This window comes from Amblyomma americanum, chromosome 2, assembly GCF_052857255.1.
Source record: "Amblyomma americanum isolate KBUSLIRL-KWMA chromosome 2, ASM5285725v1, whole genome shotgun sequence".
Lineage (NCBI taxonomy): Eukaryota > Metazoa > Arthropoda > Arachnida > Ixodida > Ixodidae > Amblyomma > Amblyomma americanum.
The window spans coordinates 10185866-10205888 of NC_135498.1; the positions used below are offsets into that span (position 1 = coordinate 10185866).

The 20023-nt window shown below is 41.1% G+C and overlaps 2 protein-coding genes across 2 annotated transcripts in view; one reads left to right on the plus strand and one right to left on the minus strand.

Annotated features, from left to right (window-relative positions):
* Nucleotides 1-3594, plus strand: part of l(3)80Fg (dnaJ homolog subfamily C member 16 l(3)80Fg) — a 30598-nt gene extending 27004 nt beyond the window's left edge. The window contains exon 13 of the mRNA XM_077653056.1: nt 490-3594. Coding sequence (XP_077509182.1) covers nt 490-726 — 237 coding nt within the window. The 3' untranslated portion in view covers nt 727-3594. The remainder of the gene's footprint in view (nt 1-489) is intronic.
* A 1-nt stretch (nt 3595) lies between these two features.
* On the minus strand, nt 3596-17787 carry myd (stromal cell derived factor mayday). Its single transcript, XM_077653062.1, has 6 exons — nt 17222-17787; nt 16354-16490; nt 16029-16136; nt 12791-12946; nt 8213-8376; nt 3596-7226 (listed from the first exon to the last, which is right to left on the minus strand). Exons 1-6 carry the CDS (start codon nt 17575-17577, stop codon nt 7050-7052), a joined length of 1098 nt encoding a protein of 365 aa, XP_077509188.1. The 5' UTR covers nt 17578-17787; the 3' UTR covers nt 3596-7049.
* Nucleotides 17788-20023: the final 2236 nt, after the last annotated feature.

A 20023-nucleotide genomic window follows, 5' to 3' on the forward strand; every position in this document is an offset into this window, starting at 1 on the left:
CCATAAATAAATCCCGTCAGCCGTAAACAGGCCGCTGTGAATGCATTTCCCATGCTCCAGCATGCAAATTTTTGTTAAGTTTGGATTATATGAAATTCAGGTGGTGCATATTTTTTTGCAACCCCATGCAATTCTTATCATTGAGATTTTAATTAGTATAGTAATAGTATTTGGGTCATAATGGAATTGTGGCATCTGAGGCCATGTTGCATCAAATGCAAAATGGTGTTAGTCATTATCACAAAAGACCTTATCATAAAAGATAAGGTCTAAAATGTGTGTTTAAGAAAGGCTAAAATATTGAAAGTCGCTCAAAATGCAAGTAAAGCATTTGAAGGATGCCAGTGCTTCTGGGAAAATTACAGTTTGTCGACATGGCATAAGCACACCATGCTGCAAGGCTGCAGGGCTTTGAATGAGCTTGATTCATTGGGATTAGTGTGAACATTCTGCCTTCTTTTTTAACTCTGTTCTGTTCTCACTGTGCAGAAGAAAGAGAGTGCTGGAGACTTTGTCGGACTCGAAGACTCGAGCAGCGGCTCCGAAACGAGCGACGTGGAATCGGGGCGGCTACTCGCACGGTCGGAGGAGACTGACTCGGACATGTACGGCAGCATTCTGTTTGAGGAGCACTTGCTGGACGGCCTGCCCAACTGGCTGGACAGGCTGTTCGAAGGCACCACAAAGCGCTACTACATCCAGTACTGGCCAGAGTGCATGAAGTAGACTGTCTCCCCCCACAAGTGACACTCGTGTTTAGCTGGTCTGTCTGTTTACACCACCACACTCCCGCAGCCTCTACAGCTTGGTCCTCTTGCTCTTTATGCTGAAGTATGCGTAGTCCAACATTACGGTCCAGAGAATTTACTTGCATCTAAACCTTCAAGCTTAAGCTTAGCTGGAAACCACCATAAACTGTTCCAGGTGCTGCTGCTCTGCTTGCTTTGTTTGCGCGGGTGATTAAATAGTCATGCTTTCCTGCCGTTAGCAGTCCTGCCATCACACTGTATGTGAAATTGGGTACACCACGAGATTGAAGCATGGGGTGACTGAATGGCTCTAATGTCAAGTGCATTTTGCTCGTTTTCTTGAGGAAGAAAACTTTACACAGAATGGCGAGAAAGGGCTGTTGGGTTTTTTGGAATGTTGATTTAGAGTACTCCTGGTGTTTCATCCCAGCACCCATATTTGCGACAAGTGAAGTTGTATTAGAGCCACTTTCACATACCAGGGTAGTCTACGTCTGCACTTCCATCTCTCATTACTGCTGTGGACTCTTTTTTTATGCATAAATACAGTGGAAAGAGACGACTGTTGCCACTGCTGGAGATGTGACGCATGTTTGTTACACATTGCAATAGTACATTCAACTTGTGCATGAACTTTGTATGAACATTATGCATAGGGGAGGCGTTTGTAAGCTTTGGGGCCACATGGATTCAAAAGTGAGAAATTTTGGTTCTGGATTTGCTGTCTTCAGCGTAACTCTGGCAGGCAGGCTGCAGATTTAAGTAGCAGTGTAGACTTCTAACCTCTTTCCAAACTAACATTTTGCGGGTGCTTACTGGAGCTCTTGAATGGGCTCCATGTTGGAAGACCTTAGGAAAAACAGCACTAGTTTTATTCAGTGCAAGCTCAGTGCTAGCATCTAAAAATGAAATTCTGAAATAGCATCTGTACACGTGCAGCTTGATTGGCAGCTTGATTGGCAGCAGTGGTTATGCATAGGTTATCATGCTTCCATCATGCTTCCGTGCCCTTAGAACTTTGACTGCAGTGTTTTCACATGTCGGCAGTTACTTGGAATGGGGGCAAGGCAAAGCACTCCTTGAGTCGTGGTGTACAGCTGACAGCTCACACGTGCTCCTTTTTTTGGAATTATGTACACTTTTCTCTTGCATAACTAGTTTTGTTTGTTTTTTTGTTGTCATGAGAGACATTTTTGTGTGTCAAGTTAAGGATTGTCCAGACAGCACTTGGAGCAACATAAGCAGTCCAGCCATTTATGCCCGTTAGCAGTGTTTAATGTCTTTTGTCTGGCTGTTGTGAACATACATTTTGAGTGTTTCCTTCTGTTGCCTCTTTAATTTTTGTTAAACGTCTCTCTAGCCATCTAGAATAGAATGCTTACTTTTCTGGACAGGACATGTTCCGGAACAAGTGTAGAAACTTAAGTACAAAATAACGTTACACTGGCTTCATTTTGTGGTAGCAAAGTGTTTGCATGTGTTGTGATATACAGTGCTTGTAGTGACACGAGTATCATGCTTTCATCAATCGGACTTACCACACTTTGTTGTTTATAGCATGATCTTATATCTTCCTTGTCGCAACGTTGGTGCTTTGTTCAATTGCACACTGACCTTGTCTGTCTGTGAGCACTCGTGGGGTAAAAAATATGCCCGCTAGAAAAATACTCAAGTTGCTGCAAGTGCTGTCTGTGCAGATCCATTTCTCTGGTCATTGGATGGTTGTTATATGTGGCCAGGATTGCAGTACCTCTTACTTAATTTTTTGAGTTGTGATAATCAGACGCGATGAACTTTTTTGTGAAATGTACTGCATAATGGCAGTTGTTGTTCCGAGAACTGCCGTACTTGATGTTTTGTTTGTTTGTTCCTTTGAGAGACAGTGCTTACTATTTTGTTGTGACCTTGTGTCTGCTTCACAACAAGCCACCGCCACTTTCACACCCAACCCCGAAGTCATCACATCGCATGTTGCCTGTGTCTGTGATTGCTAGTCGCAAGGCTGCCACCGGGAGCACCTTCGCCACCAGTGTGAGTGTATGTGTGCATCTGCTGCCCCAAGGATCACAACTAAGACTGCGCATCTTGTGTCTCTGCACTGCGGACATCTCGCGAACTCTCTGCTCCTAGTGCAACACTTTTCTTGTTTGGAAGGAAGGGTGTGCTACTACTTCATCGTTGCATTTTTTTCCCCTCAGGTTATAAACTTGTCATTTTGCTGTTGTTTCAGTGGCATTATTTATATTGTTAGAACACACCCACTGAAGTGTTGGGTCTCATGTTTTTGTGACTTAAGGGATAATTTGCCTTGTGTGTGTATGTGTGCACCAACAACACGTTGATGCGGAATTATGAAACTTGCTAGCAGATTTGGATGGTTTTGGTTTATGGGGGTTTAAGGTCCCAAAGCGGGATTGAACCCCATACTTTGGGTCAGCAGCCGAGCACCATAACCGTTGAGCCACCGCAACAGGGTGCTAGCAGATTTTGAAAAGTGGGCAAACCTTATACTGGCACTTGTGCCATGTGCAAGGAACCGAGTCTTACAATACTGGCAGTGGTGGTAGTATGGCTGCACGAATTCAAAATTGCTGAGGCAGCTGCGCCGGCGCCCCATGGTTGTGCACCAAAGATTATGCAATAGGCTTACAATTGTAAGTCTGAGCAAATCTTTGTGTACCACTGCCTTCCACGTGTTCTGCCTGTGCTTGTTCAGTTATGCCACTCACTGAGAAACCCACCTCAGTTTGTTTAAGAGGAGTGTTTTGTGTATGTTAACTCGAGATGAATATAAAGATTATAGTTGTGTTCTGAATAGAAATAAAAGAACATGTTTGACACCAAACTTCTGGAACAATTTTTATTTAAAATATAAATGATCAGCAAACATTTTAGCAAAATGGCAGCAATGTTCTGATGTAAGCAGTTTGCAGTAGTGACATTAATTTCCAAATTGCATAACACTTGAGATTCTCTGACTTTAGTTTTCTAATGACGAAGCTTATGGCTGGTGCAACAATGTATGCAGCATTGTAGCTGAGTACAAGGTAGCATGTGGGCATTGATGTGCATCTGCTGTGATTTTGGGTACTGCATGGAATCTATGAGTGACAGAATCTCAAACCAAGTTTTATGAAGCACATTCATCCTGCGGACGGGTTCTGCAGGTACCTTCAGAAACGAATATGCCTGGCACTAAGCATGACAGACATTCACTGACTGGCTGTGGCTGATTGGGTCTGAGAGCCCCTATAAAAGGTACAAGCCACATGTGCTGATAGCGAACTATTTTTGCAGGTATAAAAGTGGCTCCATAAACGCCACTGAGGGCTGAATCCCCTCTATATTGCAGCAGAATGACCACAGGATTTGTTGCAAGGCTCTCGCATTGGTGGAAGGCTTAGGTGCATTAAATACAACACAGTCGGGCTAGAGGTGCACGGCAATAGGAAGCGCTCTGTCCAAACAGTTCATCACTGTGCTTGGTCTTTCTGTATTGCCGGCCACAAAAGTTTGCGGGATCTGCGGTGCGTGTCAGAGCGAAGCAAAACTACATTGCTGTGCCATGTGGTGTCGAGGCTTACACTATGCCTGGTGCAGCAGTACTGCGAGTGAGCCTCGACAACAGGCTCTGTGACGGCAGATGGCGCAGCAATGCGGTTTTGCTTCGCTCCGACACATCGCAGATTTCGCAAACTTTTGCGGCCGATAGTATATGCCAATTGCCACAGCAACTAACGCAATGATACATCAAGGCCGACATTTTACAAATGAGCATTGAATATGTGTCTTTAGGAAAATTGCTTGCAAAAAAATGCTGTGCAATATTGTAGCAAACACCACGGTAGTGCTGAGCAGAAGCAGCAACAGAGCTATTAAATTAAAAAATGAACCAAACACCAATAGCCCACTATAAGAAAGTTGGGGGTCCAGCATAGCTGAGCAAGGTTTAACGTGGGCACAGCTCCGGTCCCATTCATATGCATGTAGAAGACTGAAGTGCTCTCATTATGCAGCCACTGTACTGATTTGGATTTAACTAAGTTTATATCTAGTGACTAACAAAAATGATAGTTATTTGAAATTCACGTTTTTGAAATTAACAATTGGTATAAAATGCAAAATACCATTTTGCTTTCAGAGTTCTGCAGTAAGAGGTACTACAGTATTTTTGTGAACTGCAGCTATCTGCGCCTTCAAACTGGACAAAACTGTGACATCTCAGATTTGACAGATTTTCAGAAAGATTCAAAATTCTCCTATCTGATGCACCAATTTCTCATTGTAATTTATACTGTGTTTTAAATGTTCAAAGTGCGCATAGTTTGCTGGATTTTGGTTGGTATTCATTTTTTTCAAAGCTGGAGAAGTAAAACTAACATCCGATCTTAAATCATGAACACTGAGGCAATTTTTACAAAATTTGAGCTCTAAATTAAAATGCTTCTTCTATCGGTCACTAGAGTCGGAGTTTTCCTTTAATATGCAACAAATTTCATCCAAATCACTTCGGCAGCTGCTATATTGAACCATTTCTTCATTACTACCTATCTCCAGGATACTAATGCTAACACTTCCTTTTGAATGTGAAGACAAACTGTATTGTCTACTAAGGCAAACAACGTATATAAAAATGTTTGAACAGGCTGATTTGCCTTAAAACTATGCACTTAATTCAAGGAAGCATCACAGCTCAAAATGTTATGGTGTTGCTTTTGTGCTCGCTTCGTTGCCATTATCACAGACATATATACACAAGTTTTTGTACTAGTATCACAGTAAAAATGTATTATGGCATACTTGCATATTGCTCCTAATCAGATTGTGCCAGCAATATATGTTGGGACTGCATGTAGTTCTACCATCTCTATATGTACACAAATGTAAAATTCACAGATATAGTTGTTCTATCACCTTAGGAAGATAATACATGGAAGTTTTATATATACACAATCACGAGAACACGCCACTAAAAAGTCAGGATACCGCCCACTCGGTCTTCACACTGCTCTGCATTAAGAAAAAGGACTGACGGTCTGGCCAAAAGCATCTTAATTTCAAGCAGCTACATAAGCACTCGAGCATGCCCCTATAGCTGAAGAGCCACTCAATGCAGAAGGCCGCTTATAGTATCACAAATGGCTGTCCTTTCACTAAAGAATGAGAGAAAAAATAAAAAGTGCAATAAGGAAAGCAATTGTAAATGCTCCGGTAACCAGAAATTTGCATTAGGTAACAGTAAACAACAAAATTTCTGCACGGTGTGCAAAGTATTAAACTTTAAAATACGTAGACATCAAATAGAGCACATTAAAGTAGAAAGCACTGTGAGCTATGCATATAGTTTTTTTAAAACGTCAAACACTTGTGGCTACCTGTCGCAAAACTGTTTTCACTTCTTTGGTTTTAACAATGGCTTTGGAATTGTATTTATGTGTATGAAGCCTCTGAGTAGCAAGTGTAACTGGCTCACTGGGTCAGTGACACCTCATTCACACATTACTTATAGAGTCCACCTGCAAATTAAGGCAGTTACATACTTTGCTTTTCTCAAAACTATCCCAAGGTTTAGACTGTTGATTTTGACGAAAGGAAAAGGCATAACTGACACCATGGGTCAGTGGACACCTCATTCACACTTTGAGGTATGTGGTGGTGGTGTCCACCTGCAAAAAACCGTGCTTTTGCACAATATTTTATGCCTAGCTTTACTAAACCACCGGCCATTTTTTAAAATTTATTCTGCGAGATGGCTGGCAACAAGAGCATGTGTGCTCCTTTATGGCCCCATAAGTCATCAAATGGCAAAATGTGGGGTAGACACTTTGCGGTAAGTACTGACATCGAATTCAAATAATCAGGCACTTGGCACACAAAAACTGCAACAAATACACAACTGTTCTCTTCAGTTTCATAGTTTCATTCTCCCTTATTTTCAATTATTGACATAGCTAGTGAAGAGTTCGAGCCACTGAGTACAATTCAGGTTCCTATAAGCTGGGCCCCCATGCATTAACACACTAATTAATGGTTTTACAAAACAGGAGCCTTAAATATGTAAAACGCTGAAAACATGGATTGACACATTGTTAACCTTGGTCATAAACCTGAACAAACCAGATCATAGCAGAGGTGCTAAGTAGTGGACAAAACATAAACAATGGCGGTGACAGTAAAGGGTAAGCAATAACCTCCCTCACAGCACATCTGAGTGCAGAAGGCCTGGCGCCGTTGTAAGTGAATACCGTCCAGTTCCAATTTCTCAAAAGCATAAGTAGTACAGTAGAGACGAAGTTTTTATCAAAACTCGTCATGGATGTTCTTAGCTGTGTTCACCATTTTGCTCCCAAGGAACACGTCCTTTTTGGCAAGCACCTCTTCCAAACTTAGCTGGTTGTCCCCATCACTATCTGCCTCGAGCACCAGTTCTCGTGCTTCACTCCTTGCATGAACAGGGTTCTCAGGGTCATTGTACATCTGCAAAGCACACAAGATTGATAAGCATAGCTAACATAAAGCACAGACAACAAATTTCCTATGAGTGTTCTTTCTTTGTAGTGATGTGTATGACACTATTAATCATAAATTGCCATATGCAAGTCACCTGCAATTGGCAAATAATCTATACAATTTTTTCTCCTGTGCTGTTTTCGTTTCACCAGCCAAATGATGGTTATGATGTCAAGTGTAGCTGAGGTCACGTGAAGCCTCCAAAAACAGCAATATTACAGCTGCTTCTTCATTCATTGTCATTCCAGCTCCTAAGGGCAGGCTTGTGTAAAAGGTGCAGTGAATTAAAATGATGACACAGCAATTATATCCTTTCTTATGCCTCAAATGACTCAGACAAAGAGGGATAGCTACCATTCAGCTGTTGAAACCAAAGCAGCATGAAAGAAGAAATTAAATTATAAATTATTTACTGGGTACAGGTGAATTCCATGTGGTGATCCATGCACATTAATGTCTTACATACCACTCCAGAGAAAACACACACCACATTCTTTGTGTTACTGCAGAACCTGGAATCGTTTTAGTATATTATGTCTTCTGCAGTGTGTGTGCAGGGTATTTCTTTTTTTTTTTTACGTGGGGTGCGTCCATGTGGGCAACCTGTTGATGCCCCGAGTGTCCTAGTAATTATTCCTGCGCAAATTTCTCACACAAAACAGTCAACGATTACAGATCTTTTTCAAGAAACAACGGTATGCTGATGAGAGACACTTTACTATGGATTTTTCGAAATACCCCCCTCCCACTCCTTGATAATTCGACATTCGATTAATTCAGACATTTTCTCCAGTCCTGTGAAATCTGAATTAACAGGGTTTTCTTTCCTTGCACACAAGCAATGAGGTTGTCCAAACAAGCAAGCATACAAAAATATGAAGTCTTTGAACACTGATTTCGCAACCTTATACTGTCTGCCAAGTTTGGGTAGCCATAAGGATACAAAATTTTACCAGCAACTCCTGGCGACTAGCCTGTCCATCTCCATTGAGGTCAATGTTTTGTTCAAACTCTTGAATGCGTTCTTTCTTCCACTCCTCCTTGGTTGTGTGCTTCATCTCATCAGGACCAAGTTGTGCAAACTCATCCTTGGAGAGCTGTTCATCTCCATTTTCATCTACAACAGCAGTGAGCAAAGCGTATGAGACGAATGTGTACAGCAAAGACAACTCCACACTCCTTCATTCACAGTGCTTGAGCTTATTAAGGGGGGATAATAGGCAGAAGAGTCAACTTTTGGCTTGAACTGCTGCACCAATTTTGATAAAAGTCTCTGGGATGGTTTAGACTATATTCTAAAATTTCATTATCATAGCACAAACAGAAAAAAAAACGTATCGGTGTCATACAGGGCAATTAGGTCTGTCAGCTTAGAAAAATTACAATTTCAAAAATGATGATATACTAACTGCTTGTGATTAAATTACCTTTTAGGTGGTTTAGAGTGCAAGATAAGGCCAGTCACGTGTTTTTTATGTCGTTTCTACAAAAATGTTATCACATTAAAAATGAAGCTTTTTTTGCTGTCATTATATGTCAGACATCTGATACTTTTTTTTGTATCAGAAAAAAATTTAGATATCTAAGAAACACCTCATCTTGTTCCTGACAAAACTTAAGTATAGAAACCATCTTGAAGGCAGCTTTTTGCGAAGCAGTTTGGAAATGATAGTTTGCCGAATGGTTTTGTTTTCCCAAAAAGTGCAAACCGAGAAAAATAGGTTTAAAGATTTCAGTAACTGCTATTTTATAGTCCAAAATAATTAATCAAAGTGCCCTTCTGCATAGGACTGGCCCTCCTCTTTGAACACAACGCTGCTCTGTGGCAATTGCTTCAAGTTTTCTCGTTTAGTGTGCCAGCACTAAGGCTTCCAATCTCGAAAAAACCTGTTGGCTGTTTGTCTGAAACGTGACAACTGCAGAAGTGGAATAAATATGGCCATGACTTGGTTTCGAACCCGTGGCAGTGCAAACAGATCAGCTTTGCTCACACCTGGAGGACAAGAAAGCACTGTTGCAACGGGCGAAACATGCGGCCTATCCACAGCATGAGAGCACTATGCTGTTGCCACAACTGATCACCCCTCATGCTTAACTGCCACTCTCTTGCACTGTGCGTTGCATGTTGTTGTCATTTACATCAACTTCCATGCGTGTACAATAAATCCAGAACACACCGCAATCACAGTGCCCTTTTAAGGTGTGTTAAGCGGTCACGAATTTTATAGTGCTCTACCACTAAGGTCCCCAAACACTGATTTCGCCAATCTTTGTGTAAAGCCTGACTTTGAAGTCCTAGCCTCGAACATAAAGTGAAACGAAACGTCACATGATAGCGCGCATACCTTGCATTAGACCAAGTAAGCCAAATTGGCTGTAATTTTTCAATTTCTTTTTTTCAGCTTTAGAGCTGTGCAGAGCCCTTCTCTGCACTCATAAAATGCTTTCCTCTGCTGCTTTGTTGGTTGGAAAGATAAACAAATAACCAGTGTCAAACAGAGCCAAAATGAGGTCCGACTTAAAGAGACTCCGAGTGGCACAAAAGCAGCATTTGAAGGTCACTTTCTGCCAATCCAAGCTTCTGTTTCGTTCTTCCAGCCAATCTGCAGTTGCCACGGCCAAAAATATGCTTTCTTTATAGTTTTATTGCATAAGTCTGGTGCACTCTCGACAGAAGGCATGTCACAACTAAAAAGTGCAAAAAACAAACTTTCTAACATGGACATTCACTTCGTGTTCAGTTTCTTGCCGCTCTGCAGCCTCATCTTCAAAAAAGCATTCATAGACACTTGCAATAGCGAACACACACTACCATCTCATGAAAAGCATTCATAACCTTCTTTTCTACTGCGGAGATAACAACCAAACTTGGTGAGAAGTTTCTTTATTAAGTCAAGAATCCAAAACAACACAAATTTAAAACACTTTTTTTTTGGTGAAAATCGTAATTTTAGCCCCGCAACCCCTCTTAAGTGAAACTCCCAAAAAGGGCTTACAGTTTCTTTGTGATAAGCTCTGGAAATAAGTCTTTCAAAAGTCAAAGAACTGCACCCTCAAATGCCGATGTGGCCAAAAACATTTTGTGCCTTGCTGAGAGATTTCATGTACTAATATCTTCTACAACACGACTTATTATACCACAGAAAGTATTGGAAAGAGTTGGATTTGCAACTGAAATGAGCCATCCTCAACATTTCAATATCTGAAAGGCATTCTCAGCTATGTTCCTCAAACATGCTTGTTTGTTTCAAGCAGCCCACAGAATGATAAATTTAGGCCAAATGTCTTTTTCTTTTCTGCTCTCAAGCAATGCAGATGGACACCATGCAGAATAGTAGTATTCAGAAGACTCTGTTATCAATTCAACCAAGCAACGGTCAGCAGCACCATAATTTCTTTTAATGTTACTTTGTTCTTAATCACTGGTTATGCATCACCCTTGTACAATGCCCTTTCGGCTTTTAATGACATTATAGTAAATTAATAACATTATACAGTGGCACAACAGCGGATATGAGGAAATACAAATTATAAATAAGTGCTATCTGGCTTTACAGAACAAGGAATCTCTCTCATACAAAATTGCACAGTAGATAAGAAAATGCTAAAGCCAGGAGACTAATCTATATGTGTAAACACGTACTGTGGCAATCATATCATGAAGGTAACAAGCAAGACAAAGACAAAACTTCATTACTCAACATGCTTCTTTTACAATTTATAACCCGAAGGTAAGATTTTAGCTGAAACAAACAAAAAAATATTACGAGAGCTGGCATATGGAATCCATTTAAATGCGTTGAAAATAAAGCGCTGCAGTTTGTTTCAGACACCTGTTTCTAGGTTGACTGCCAAGGCATTAATGAATATAATCACAGAAAAATACAAAATCATTACATTTCATGAGTAAAGAAACTGAGCATCAGTTTTCAATATGCCATGCTACCTGAGGCCAAGATAACGTTTCAGTTTTCCTTCATCCCTGAAACAATTCACCCAGATGTCTCTATTAAGGAAATATAAATGAAAAATATGGAATAATATAAAGAAGCATGCAATGAAAAATTTGTAGATTAAGTTCATGTATTGGCTGAAAGGAAGTTGTTCATGTGCAGTTTTTCTATGCTTGATTTTATCTTTTTACATTTACAGTGCAAAATCAGAATCCAGTTTCCACCTTATGATGACCTCTGGACCATAATGGAAGCGTTAAATTTTATTCTTTATTATTTTAAAACAGCACCTGCTGCCTTACATTTTAAAACTAACATATATGAGCCAAGAAAAAAACATGCAGCAAGGACTGCAAAACATAACAGCAAGCAGGAGTTCTCAGTGCCAGAACCCAGATATATTAGAGATAACTATGATTTTACACCTTTTTGAACAAACAATTTCATCTCCTAGGCTGCACAGGACAGTAGCCAAAGGCTGAAGTAAAAGCTTTTACAGCTGTTAATGAAATAAGGGAGTCCGGGGTTCGAACCTGGGACCACCGCTTCACCGGTGCAGTCGCTCTACCAACTGAGCTAACCGCAACGGCAAGCTTATGGTAGGGCGAGAGCGAATTGATCAATAACTCGAAATGGGAACAGTGTTGGTCGAATGTTTAAGGGAAACCCCCAAGGTGGAGTAGGATTTTTCTTTAACGAAGTTTGAGAAGCTGTATAATTATCCTCTGTAGCCGTATGGCTGCGCTTGAGTGGATGCCAATGAGTAATTGCTCCCTTATTATAAATCTACTCCACCTTGGGGGATTCCCCTAAACATTTGACCAATAGCTATTAATGGAAATTACAAAAGTGCAGCCAACAAGTGCAATCTCAGTCAGTTCCCTGTTAGAAGCCAAGAAAGTGCAAGCAAAGGGTTTAATCGTGACCTTCAGGTTAAGAAACTTCACAAACAACTCTGCACAACAAATGCACCTTCATGAAAGCTGCAAAAGTGCATCACATTTAGGCAATGCAACACATCATGTCTCACACAAAGGTGGTGGTGCCCTAGTGAAATGCCAGAAATAGTCAGGCATTCCCTGTCCCTGGCAGTGGGTACTGGAGCAGTGGATGAGAATTCAAATGCTGGGGATAACTCCCCTGTTTCAACCTGCTTTGACATAGAAGATTAATGTACCGCACCACTGCAGTGCAGTTTGAATCCCATTTCTGAGAGCTGTGGGCTTGAAACTTGGGTGAGCACAAATGTCGCATCCAGTTAAACAAGACTATAAAAATGCAGCCCTCTAGAAAGTGCAATTGGTATCCTGTGTAGCACTGGAGAGAATAAGAAGCTGTAAAAACTATTGCTAAGTAAATACTGGGCTAGAGGAAATGATAGAAAAATAATTAAAGCTTGGCTTTGTAACCAAAGAGGAAGAATGCGCGTCAATTATTCTGTGACATTTTCGGTCACCTTGACAACACAATGGCCTAAGTGAAAAGACGGCCATGGCGCACAAGACGTGCTCCAGCCTGCAAGAACAGAAACAAATACTCCATAAGAGTGAAATGCGCTGGCTGAAAAGCAGTGCTCACCAAGATTGCTGATAATGTCATTCACCATCTTGATTAATGAGACATGGCTATGCTCTGGGTGCCGGAAGGTAAGGAACTCATCAATATTCAAAGCATCAGGATCAGAGTTTGCTGCTTCAAACCACATGGCTTTGTCAAGCAGAATCCTTTCCTTCACTGAAACCAAATCATAGTGACAGCAGAGTAAACATTTCTGTCAATTTTTCCTCTGTGCTGCAGCAAATATGACATAATGTGTGCATGTGAAGATTACATTTTCATATGATACCTGCAAAACTGTGTTCAAACACAGTGCTACATGAAACTGTCTTTAATCCTTTAGTTAGTGTGCCTAAAAAGTGCAAGTTATTTACATTATTACAAAAATCCACTAACTAATCGCAGTTATTCTTTAAATTCGTAAAGAACACCATTAGTAAGGCGCCTAGTTTCTCGTAATTCGGTGAAAAAGCATGGACTTAAGGATTTTGCATAGAAATGTATGTCAGTAATCACATTTTTTTTTTATATCGTAAAAATAACAGAATGATGAGACTGTGATTAATTCATTCAGCTGAATTCTCTTGAGACGTGGTATGTGGTAACAAACAAGGTCCTACTGGTGCCTTGACAAGCTTTGTCCCACATCCGTTCAAGCAAGCTAGTGCATCAGGCGCTGCTGCTATTGGGTGAGTCTCGATACTGGCGTCTGTCAAAAGCAGTATTACCGTATTTATACAAATATGATGTCAGCTTTATTTTCATGAATAATCTGCTTCCAAGAGCACCACGCGTTATATTTAGAACCAAACTGCAAATATTGACCATTTTTTTCGCTGGTCTTCCGAGACACCCACAGCAAGCTCACCCACCAGGCTCGTGAGCTGTAAAGAAAAGCCAGCTTCTCAAAGACCTTGGGCCGTTGAAGTGAGCAGCGCGGCCGATTCTACGTGAAACACTGCAAGCATGCACGGGAGACTTCCCGCGGAGAAATGCAATTCTTTGTTCTCACTCTGTGAAAAATTTAAAATTTTCTGCGGCAGAAAATTAGGCGCTCTAATCATTATGGTTTTCCAGAGTTCACCAAAATGATGACGTAGACCCATTTGTTTCCCAGTAAAACCTCATTTTACCAATAATTTACACTCTGCACAGATTCTATAAAACTATGGTACAAGCAAATTTCTTACAAAAGCCCCTTCCAAAAAATGTAGTATTCGAGTAGAAAAGCATGGAATCCAGCAGCTATTTCAAACCTACTGAAGACCGGTGCTTTCACTTTCTAAATACAGAGTTTAAACTTCTGTTACAGCCTGCTACCTGAATAAGCTCAAGAAGCTGTTAGAAGCAAGCTGCCAGCATACAGGCAAGGACCTAATGCCAAACTGGAATCATTGTCTCAAGTGCTACCCAAAACAAAACTCCACTCAAAAAGACTCATGCATTATGAATGGCTGCTGCAACATTGAGAACAACGTCTGTGCAATATGCACTAAGCCTGGCGGATGTAGAAAGGCATGGAAATGCTCTAGTTGCATAAGGCTGCAATGTATGCAACGAAATCAAAAGAGTGAAAAAAAAGAAGCATCTATTTTGGGAAGCAGTTTCTAGGTGCAACAAGTCAGTTATATCATCAGGTGTCCCACCTAAATGCAACCAAGTTCTAAAAAATACACAGCGCCTTAGGTGAATGAAACCAACTCATTGCTGTTTAGAGTCATATGGCCCAGACTGCAGCATTTTTTTTTATTTATGCAAAGTTAATTAGTTCAGACAAACTAGTTAACATTTAGATGCTTGCTTTTGGAAAAAGTGTCAGTTTGAAAGCTACAGAGCACCCTCAAAAACAGGAGGCTAAAATGTTTAAAACAAAGTAATTTTTTTTTTAATGGCCTTAAAGTAAAGTGCACGAAATTCAAAATCTCCCACTTGACAGTAATGTTACTCCAACACTCCGAGACACACTGTCAGAGAAAAAGGTCCACCTATCTGCAAAACGCTGCCTCCGACAATGCTTTGTGTTGGTAATGGACATGATATGTGTGATAAGTGGATCTTTTCCTCTGAAAGCACATCTTGGGGTGCTTAGTGACACTGGTGCCAAGTGGTAGACTTTGAATTTCATGCACTTTTTATTAAGGTGGGTAAAAGAAGGCTATGCAAAAAGTACCCTGTTGCAAACATTTCAGCTGGTTGTTATTCAAGGTGATCTAGAACGTTTAAATTGTCACTTTTTTCCCAAAGCCGATCTTTAAAAAGATAGCTAGTTAGTCTCAGCTAATTAACTAATTTTTCAGAACAACAAAAATGCTGCAGTCTAGACCACACGACTTTCAAAAGCATTAAGTTGGTTTCAGTCACCTAAGGCACTCCATCTTTTATAAAAAAAACTCGTTAATATTTTCGGGGCACCAGGTATATTGTACATGAAATTCAATTATAAGCCAGAAATATAGAAATAGACCACTCTATGGGCTGCATAAAAGAAGTGGCAGTTTTTGCAAAATAAAAAATATTTTTATTTTTGCCGGTTTTAGTGGCAAAGCTGGCACCTGAATTTCAGGAAAAATAAAAATAAACTAAAGCTTAAAACGAAAGACCCTATATAAATGTTAATGTTCTAAAACTGTTAAGGCTATATCTCACCTACAATGAATGCTTGTGTCAAGCCCGTGCATACAAAAGCAAGCGCATCACAAATATAGATAAGTGGAAAAAAAATCAGCAATGAATGTGTTGTTTTTCAAAGCTGAGCAATGGAAGGAAAGGAGATGGGATGCAGTCCCCTTTTCATATAAATCATGGAAACTTTCAACTGAAGGCCCCCCTGACCAGCCCCGCATCCCCCAAATGCCCTCACTAAGGATTGCCTATAAATGTGCCCCTCCTTGCAGCTTCTCAATTTGGACAGTATCTTTTGATATATTATGCATTCAGTATTTAAAAAGTGACAGCATGCACAAGAATCAGCACACATTTCATGAATCCATTTGCGTGCATGCAAATGTATACACAGAAGCAAAAAGAAGCATCTGCATACTGGAATGAGAAAATTCATTTATACAACTGTCAATTGGCTCGATAATAATGAGCAGAGAGATTCAGACACAACTGTCTCTCTATGCAGCATTTGAGATTTTATGTCTGGCACACTGAAGATGTTACAAAAGATAGAGAGCAACTATACAAAATAAAGAGCGAGTTCACAATACAGAAAGAGCATAACTATAGGCAGCATAACAAAACTGCAAATACTTACAGTCTCTGTCAAGTGTCTTGTGATCCTCAGGGTGATTCTTGGCATACTTGTCATCAAAGCCTTTTTCTATCATGAAGTTCACATGATATTCTTCCCACGACACCCGCCCTGAAGGGACAGAATAGGGAGAGGTATAGAATATGAGAAAATGTTACAGGGACAACAGCTTAGCATGCAGAAATGGCAGAGTTGCATTCTGATGCAACCACCAATGGCATTACATTTCTTTCTCTCATCTTTAGCCACACTAGAGGTGCCTAGGTCGCATAACCAAGCACAAAAGCATTAATATCAATAAAATTGAGGAACAGCATGAAAGAGTTACCGTCATGATTTTTGTCGAGTGCAGAGAAAATCCAAAAGTTGTCCCTGACGGCCTGAGCATAGTGCTCTTTAACTTTAGCTGCAATCCACTTTTCCAGTTCTGAAATAGTGAGTTGCCCATCATGGTTGGCATCGACCCTGTGAACATAAGTAGAGTGATGAATTATATTTTTGAATGTCATGATGACAGCACATATATCTGGCAGTGCTAGACACGAAAGCCCATGACCACTTGACATCAGCAAGAGATTACGGTTCACATAAAAATAACAAATAAAAGTGAAGGCCTTGGCCTCTGCCACAGCTGTGGTGTTTCAGCCCCTCTCAAGCTGCCAGAGTACTACAAGCGAAAGTAGTGAACCTAGACGTGCACAGAGGGGGAGAGGCAGCACAAGTTCGTCCCCTTTTATTCACTTCTACCTGGAAATCATGAACACGCGCTAATATGAACTGTGGCCCTATAGTAATGAAGCCTTCAGGCATTATAGTAGTAGACAAAAATCGGACTCGGGGCATACGTACGTATATGGCACAAAACTCTCCTTTCACATAAACATGCCCACAGATTCGAAAATCGGGCGAAATTTGCAATGCTGCTCAACTAAACAAAAGAAAATCGCCGCTCGGCAGTCAGTTTACTGCCGCTAAGAACTAGTTTGCCCAATTTGTTCTGAGTAGTTTCGTGCACTACATGGCGCGCTTGTGCTTGCACATGTTACCGGTGACGGCGCACAAAGCGTTTGTACAGCTAAACGCTGGTCCGAAAGATTTCACAATGTTCGTTGCACAATTACAGGAAGAAAATAAACCTTCCGGACCAATTCCGTAGCAAAGACAGCTTTGCACACAAGTGATCAAAATCTACGAACTTGGCGAACACAGCACGTAGGAGGACTTCATCTGCTTCCTGCTTTGAACTTTCGGCTCCCAGCAGTACTTCCTTTCGGTACTGAGCGTTCAGCTGTCCATCCCTTTCCATAGGCAGTCCTTCAAGGTGGTCGGGCGGTTTGATTAGGCTTGCATTGAGGTCAGCGGGGTTAATATTTGCAAACCTACTCTTGCTGAAATCAGTAACCTTTTCGTGAATACGTTTTACAGTTAATCCCGGAAGAGGCTGACTTGCGTTGAACGGCAACGGAACGCTCCAAACACCGCTAATGAGGAAGGATGCCACGACGACGTTCATTACAGCATAGCCGATCTCTCTGCACGCCTTCTTGCTCATCGGGACTTGCGTGTACTGCGCAGAAAGCACTGCACATCAGACGAAAAATGAACTAGCATTAATTCACCAATGGGACATGGCAAAAGCATTTCCCTTAACCGCCGAAGGCGCCCACGACAAACATCGTGCTAGCGGTGCTGCGGACGGTAGTTTCCGTTGCCACCACAACGGTTACCATGGCAGAACAGCAGCAACACATGCAACAAAATGGGCGTGTATGGAGGAAGTCACGTGATAAATAGCTGCTTTGGGCACTAGCAACGGCGTTGTTGTTGCTATGAAAAGTAGGACCATACTTTTAGCCATTCATGTAGCAACCCTAGCCGACATAGGCCCTAGCTACTTTTTGTTGAAATATATTTGATATATTGATTTATAATTTGTTCTTCAGTATTTGTTTTGTGCAATACCTCTCAAAAGTTTTGATTTTATTTAGCCTTTAACGACGTCATCAAGTCTTTTTAAAACGCGGGAAATACAAATGTTTTGCTTGAAACCCAATTTTAGAAGACTGGGAGGGGGTAGGAGAACCCATTGGTCGCCATCATAATCCGGCCACTTTCAAGACTGGCTTTGAAGGGTTGCCTCCCAGCGCTCATATGTCGGATCGGGATTGTTGTCCAAGTCTGTTTTTTTTTTTTTACACTCCCAAGCTGTATGAAAGAGTATGTCAACTGCCCCACAGAAGGAGCAGGACGAATCGTGTGTATCTGAATACCATTTTCTCATCAAGTAGGGATTGGGCAGAGTATCAGTTTGTACTCACCTGATTATGTGCTTTTCAAATTTGCTAAGGGTTCTGTGAGGAAGAAGACATTTCCGTCTTATGATATCACAATACTCCGTAATTTCTGCGTAGCATAGAAAGGGTGAGGGGTTAACTGCGTCAGAGAGAGGCAGTATTCACTGGTGGCTGACATTGCCAAATGCCCCCCTTAAATCGAGCGCAAAGATGGCCTTGACCTGACACCTTCCGGGGTTGTCCAGAATATCCTCTGTGATACGAAGGAGAATATCCTGTGTAGACAGCTTTTCTCTAAACCCGTACAGCGTGTCAGGGAGAATATCATTATTCCTCAGGAGTCTCTTCAGTCGGGCGTTCAGGACCCGCTCGAATAGTTTACCCATACACGACGTGAGGGAGATCGGTCGCAAATGATCAATATCGCATGGCTTTTTTGGTTTGGAAATAAACCGTACTATAGCCAGTTTCCAAGAGTCGGGGATCTGACCCTTGTTCCAGCACTGTATGTTAAAGTATTTCTCTAGTTTTCCTAAGAAGGTGTCGTCCATGTGAAAGAGCATGTTAAGACAGTGCCTCCTCCGTTAAGAGCATGTTAAGAGCTGTTCAGGCCGTAGAAGTCGCCACCAACTTCTAGAATATAGAAATCGGCAGGAGGTCATGCCCGGATTTTGATTTAGCGTTTGTTATAACCGATAAAATATTAATTTAACTCTGTGAACGAATGCAATTAGCTGATGGGTGAAGCACACTAGAGAATGAATTTAAATTTGGTTATTTCAGCTAGCAGTGCGGTTAACAGTGCAGAATCGATCGATTCTGCCTCAAGTCGACGCATTTCATCATCATCATCATCATTTCATTTATTAACCCTTAAGGGTCCCGTCAGGGACATTACATAAGGGGGGGGGGGGGGTGGTACAGGGGTGTTCAGCCGTCATACATGAATATAAATAGAATGAATATAAATATAGAAGGAATATAAAAATACAGAAAAATATAGAAAATATAGAATATAGAAGTAGAACAAGACGAAAAAAAGACTGAAGTAACAAATTCAAATAATCACGTCATGACAGAGTGTAGCAGAAATATAAACAAAAACAAATTGCAATTTTGGAAGTAGCACAAGATGGTCAGTTAGCAGGGCTTGGAAGCTGGCATAGGGTGCAGGAAAAAATTATTTGTCGTTGAGATGGTCGATTAGGAGCTGTCTGAATCTGGAAGGATTAGTCTCAATGACAATGTGTTCAGGGAGGTTATTCCAGCTTTCTATAGCACTGGGAAGGAAAGATTTATTGAAATAATTGGTGGAGCCGTGCAAACGCTGTATGCTTAAGGAGTTAAATAAACGACGAGATGATCGTACCGGAGCTCGTAGAAGGTTTTCTCGAAGTGCTGGAAAGTTAACGTACAGTTTGTGAAAAAGACAAAGAATTGAAGTTTTCCTGCGAAAGGCTAATGACTTGATGCCGAGAGATGATTTCAACGCTGTGATGCTGAGCTGAGATTTATACTGTGAGGTGATGAAGCGTGCTGCCCGATTCTGGATGGCTTCGAGTGAACCTATCAAGTAGGCTTGGTGAGGATTCCATATTGTTGAGGCGTATTCTAGTTTAGTTCGAATGTACGTTTCATATGCTAGTTGTCTGGTGGCTGCGGTGGACATGGAAAGTGATCGCCTGATGAATCCGAGTGATCTGG